Source organism: Limulus polyphemus, unplaced genomic scaffold (assembly GCF_000517525.1).
Source record: "Limulus polyphemus unplaced genomic scaffold, Limulus_polyphemus-2.1.2 Scaffold1289, whole genome shotgun sequence".
NCBI classification, from domain to species: Eukaryota; Metazoa; Arthropoda; class Merostomata; order Xiphosura; family Limulidae; genus Limulus; species Limulus polyphemus.
The window spans coordinates 105,822-111,667 of NW_013666899.1; the positions used below are offsets into that span (position 1 = coordinate 105,822).

Sequence of the window (5,846 nt, forward strand, 5' to 3'; positions counted from 1 at the left end):
CTTCGCCAAATTTGGTATGTAGGTTCATTTGGTCCACGGGGAGATACATACAAACATTAAGTTTTGAATTTTGCGGTTTTTATGGGCGTTTTTTACCACTACCTCACCTCCTGTGGGTGGATCTTCACCAAATTTGGCATGAAGGTTTGTTGGATGCATGCAGAGATACATGCAAGCTTGCAGTTTCACATTTTGTGTTTTGCAGTTTGTATATGCCTTTTTTGCGTACTTACAATTACACATGAGGGAAGCAACTTTTCATGTTCTAAGATAACCTTTCATTAATCATGAATTTACCTAACTTCCGTCCAGGGGGACGGGTACTCCAGATAGTATATATATATATAATATTATAGTAATTTAATTGTTACTACTAGGTTAGCGTTGGGTAATATTTGTTTGTTTGTAGTTGAATACAAAGCTACAGAAGGGGATATCTATGCTGTGCCCAACACGGGTATCGAAACCTGTCGTTTAGCGTTATAAGCCTTCGGACTTACCGCTGAGACACTGGGGTAGGGGGGACGTTGTTTAATGTTCTATGTTACTAACATTCCATATTTTCTTGTTTTCTTTTAACCATATGCGATATTATCAACATATATTTCTCGTGATTTTATCTTTAAAACACAACATTAAGCGTCAGTTGCTGAGTTTGCTTCATCATAGTTAAGTGATCACTTAAAAGAAACGTTTTTTTTTTACAGTAGAAAAAGAATAAAACTTTTCCTAAGTTTTAGCTTTTTTATGTATATTCAAGTATGTTGCATTTGAATTGACACGAAACTATAATATCTGCACACTCCAACTGTTATTGATAGAGTGTACGATCAGCAGATTGTTAAGTGTTTTACAATGTTAATTTTCACGGAAGTACGGTAATAACACGGTAAATAAATATTCAAATTCATAAGTTGAAAAAGAAGCACGCGATTTAATACTTGTAAGGTAAACACAGAAATGAACTATATTCTTCGTTGAGAATAATAAATGAAATATAAATAATACAGGGTTGAGTACGTTTTATTAAACCATTTTAATTATGCAAATTAGAAAGTCAACAATCGTGGTCGATATAAGGCCATGGTGGAGAATGGAATATGTCAGAATTATATTTTGACGTTATTTGGCGTTTCGTATGTAGTGTAATACCACTGTTCATTTTTGGGAAGGGCATGTAACAGCTCTTTTTGAAGTGAAATATTCATACATCTAGATCATAAAGATGTGTTCAGATCATAGGTTAACGATTTTCAAGACGGGGTGGGGTATCCCTTGCACTTAAGGGTATTGGGTAACAAAAGAATATAGATCAAATTGGAGAATCACATCCATCCAGAAAGTGGCCTTCAAGAAATCTTACTCCAGCTGTGGTAAGCAAAGTGCGGCGTCTTGTATCGGGTGAGAATCCACGAACACAAGGATCAGCATAAAAGCCGTCCACGTGCTACAGGTAACTGTATGAAACATAATCAAGAAGGCTCAACGTGTGAAAAAGTGACACAAATCATGAGTACACGATTCCACAACATATTAGTTCAACTGTTGTACCTCCAATATTTGCATAATGAAACGCCGTTCTTATACACTAGATGGCTTGTGGAAAGCAAGGAATGAAGTTGGATGTGCTCTAAACATGACAACTTTACAACAGAGCCTTTTGAAATGGAAACTATACGCTGCAGGGCTATTGTCAAGATGCACGGTTGTCAAACAGAGCATGACGTGGTGAGGCTACAAAATCGGTTCAATATAACGTACCCATCCTCTCTCTCTCTAAATAAATACCTAAATATCTGGCTTTTTTCTTCTCCTTAGTGGTCGTTCCAAAATATTTTTTTAAAATCATATATAAAGCAGGAAAATTTTTAGTGACGATACCAACGGGTTAAAACTTTTTTCTTTTTTTTTTTTTTTACCAGTAACTCATTTTCCTTTTCTTCTACGTTGAAACAAGTCTGAAGTATCTGCTCCCTCTCTAATATGTTATGTTGTAGGGCAACAATCAATACCACGTGCAATTGCTACTGATGTTGCTTGGTGTTATGTCTCCTGAGCAGGGTGGATTTGAAAGATTTTGTAACGAGTCGCGATGTTTTAGTTACATCTATATTTATGATCTTACTTGGATGCACGTAGTCTTTTTTTGTTTTCAACTTTCGAAAATAAACGGGCCACGCATACAGAGCGTAGTTGTACGTTATGTATTTTTAAGTTAAGCGTTTGTATTATTATTATTTATGTAGGGTTGGTTTTGATGTCACGTAATTTTCTTGAAAGTTTAAGAAATTATATTAATGGTATAAAACGCGAGTTATATTGGAGTTGATTATATGATGTGGAAATCTGTTACGACAGTGAAATGATTACTAGCCAGTTGTGTAGCCTTGCGCTTAACAACAAAACAAATTGGCTGTGCCGTGCCCACCACGAGTATCGAAACCCGATTTTTAGCGGTGTGAGCCCCCAGACTTATCGCTAAGTCACTGGGGGATCACAATTATTATGTAATTAGCAAGTTTGTTAATCGATTCGTCCATGTTTTTTCAGTTTTCGCGAATATTGAGTTTGTGTTTCGACAAAGTATTAGCGATACGAGAAGTACCTTACGTACGAGAAAAATTAACAAGTAAGTGAAATTATTGTATTAGCATCTATTGTGAACTTACGCTTAACAGTGAGCATTAGTTAAGCCGATTTTTAGAACTTGAAGTTCAAATGGATTTAACTTTGCATTATTTTTTACGAATAATCCAAAAGAAACCGCCCAACAATAGAAGAAATTAAGATATATTTTCTGTGAGTAGGTCTTTTTTTTTTAAATGAGTGTTAAGGAGAAACCTCAAAACGCTACACCCATCTTTTGTGTGAAATCGGACCTCTACTCTCTATAAAAAGAAACTGTGTTTTTAGTACTTATATCTATCACCAAGTGTGATGTATGAAATGTCTTCAAGTGTGATATATGTCATTAAGTTATTTTGATCAACTATGATAGATATAAACGTTGAAATGAGGAGCGCATTTTTGCGGCAACACGCCGCGAACTCTGTTATTCACAGTCCGAGCACGCTAATAGACCACGCCTGGCTCTCTTAAAAGAGTTAGTTATACAGGGCTCGATCAAATGAACAGATGGGCACGAATTATTTAAAATTCTCTATTTAATATATTTAATAATATATAAATTATTTTTGTTTTACCGCTAGCCTTTAAAATACATTGTCTAAGTCCCTTCAGTATGTTGTTTGTTTTCAGCGCAATGCTATACAACAGGCTACATACGCTCGCCACTGGAGGGATCGTACCCCGAGTTTTAGCGTTATGACTCCAATCTTACCGTTGAGCCACAGGGAGAGCCGCAGTATATTGAATCTAAGCCGTATTGAAAGCAAGATACCGTATGGACTTAATATTAGGATAGTCCAGCTTTATTTTAATAGTTTGTATTGATTTGCGTTCCTCTATAATACATGTTATACTATAAAATTGGCCGATTGTGAGGTCCTTATAACTCATTAATATACGATTCGTATCACAACGCTGTTAACATAAATTTAAATATTGTAAATGGTATCTAACAGCCTATATTATACCACGTGAAAAAAAAAGACACTATGCAGCTGACAATCAAATCGTCTAACTAGTACATTTACACATTATTTGATTATGTTCATCATGGTCTTACTGTATCGATCCATTCGCCTTTCTAGCACGTAGGAGAAATTGGAAACTTGGGGTATTCAACTGGTACAACATCACAGACTTTTTAGTTCATTATTATATTATTATTGGAAATGTGATATTATGTATCATCTCCTGTGTTTTATATTATACGAATAAACCTAAAAATACGATGCTTAAATTATGTACTAGTCTTAAAGTTGTATAACACATGCGAGTTTTTCTTTTCATTATTTATAGGAGATAAAATACATACCCTCACTTTGATGACGAGGAACTCACGTTTTAGAAAACAAATCTTGGAAACGACTTGAATGGGTAGTGAAAGAAACTTTATAACAAACGTACAACGTTTCGATGAAATAAGCTTGTCGAATTGTTGTACATTTGTAATAACGTTTCTTTTTTACTATCCAATCAAGCCGTTTCCAGACTTTACTGCCCCCCCCAGTGGCACACCGGTATGTCTGCGGACTTACAACACTAGAATCCGGATTTCGATACCCGTGGTGGGCAGAGCACAGAGGCCCATTGTGTAACTTTGTGCTTAATTACAAACAAACAAACCGGACTTTATTTGTTCTAACTTTAAAATACTCAGACATGGGAAACAGTTTAGGTTTGACAACACTTAGGGATAAATTGAATTAATATTTTAGCTCAGAACTTTGGCTACTGATAAATATATATTTCTTAACAAAGTTTAATCATTGTAGTGCTAGATTTGTGTTTCGGGTTTTAATTATTTTTTTACGTTATTGTATTTTATTTTTTGTTGTCTATAAGTGTAAAATAACTTGTAGGTTATTGATTTTAAATATTTGTTTAATAAATGACGTCATCTTATTTAATTTCACAGAAATGGCGTCTTACAAATGAAGCCCTGCCACAGGAACAAAGACATGCAGAACCACAGAAACCCGAGTCTGATAATACCTCGCCACATGACGATTACAATGACGCTTCGTGGCAAGCATTTCAAGCTCAACTCGTTCCATGCCCAAACTGTGGTCGAACATTTTTTCCTGACCGCTTGCCTGTTCACCAGAGGGCGTGCAAATCTAAAAGTAATGGTGGAGCTCGAAAAACTAAAGTTGTAAACAACTATTTTAATAAGGAAACTGAAGAACTGGTAAGCATTTTATTATTATCTGTAAATTAATAATGTAACAATATCTTTAAACGCAGTTAATGCATGTAAAGTATTAGGTCGTCAAGAAATTAATGTCGCTTTTTTAAGATGAAAAACCCGAACAAAACCTAATCAAAAAATAAATATTTATATGAATAATTTTAAGGTAATGGTGATGAAGGTCACGGCCGTGAGTTTTCATTTTTGTGATGTCAACCAAAAAAGGGGGATAACGGCTTGAAATAGTTGTAACTTAAAACACGAGTGCTGTATCAAGTCTGACATTTCAAAAGAATTAATTATTTGTCAAAAAGCTGAGAAATTAAGTTTATTCTGACACAGTCGCGTGAGACGAGTGTATTGAAAGAAGTATTTAATAAATTTAAGCAAGCAACAAACAAAAATGATAACTTGACTCTTAGCGTAGGCATGTAAAAACGTTCGATTTTGTAGCTGTTTTATTGTTATTGTTGTGAAATTTGTTGTAATACATTTTCTATTTCCACAACTAAACTTCGACCTAATGCTCAATAGTTCATGTTCCCCAGAGGGTTAACGATAAGCTTACGGGCTTACAATGCTAAAATTTGGATTCCAATTTCCTGATAGCCTATTGTGTTGCTTTGCGCTTAACTACAAACAAACAAACTGATTTTCTGTGGTGGATAGAGGGCAGATAGCCTATTTTATAGCTTTGCGCTAAATACAAACAATTCACTATAAATCAATCGACAGATAACAGTAAATGTTGTCAGAACGAGTAGTTCATTATGACCGATATACAGGATGATATGAAATGAGTCCAACAAATCACTGTTAAGACTTGAAAGATTGTGATATACAGTATGATATGAAATGAGTCCAACAAATCACTGTTAAGACTTGAAAGATTGTGATATACAGTATGATATAAAATGAGTCCAACAAATTACTGTTAAGACTTGAAAGATTGTGATATACAGTATGATATGAAATGAGTCCAACAAATTATTGTTAAGACTTGAAAGATTGTGATATACAGTATGATATG

General features: G+C 34.7%; 1 protein-coding gene across 1 annotated transcript in view; it reads left to right on the plus strand.

The window, feature by feature from the left end:
* Nucleotides 1–5,846, plus strand: part of LOC106462949 (zinc finger protein 474-like) — a 34,490-nt gene that overhangs the window by 25,852 nt on the left and 2,792 nt on the right. Inside the window, exon 2 of the mRNA XM_013922917.1 lies at nucleotides 4,544–4,816. Coding sequence (XP_013778371.1) covers nucleotides 4,544–4,816 — 273 coding nt within the window. The remainder of the gene's footprint in view (nucleotides 1–4,543; nucleotides 4,817–5,846) is intronic.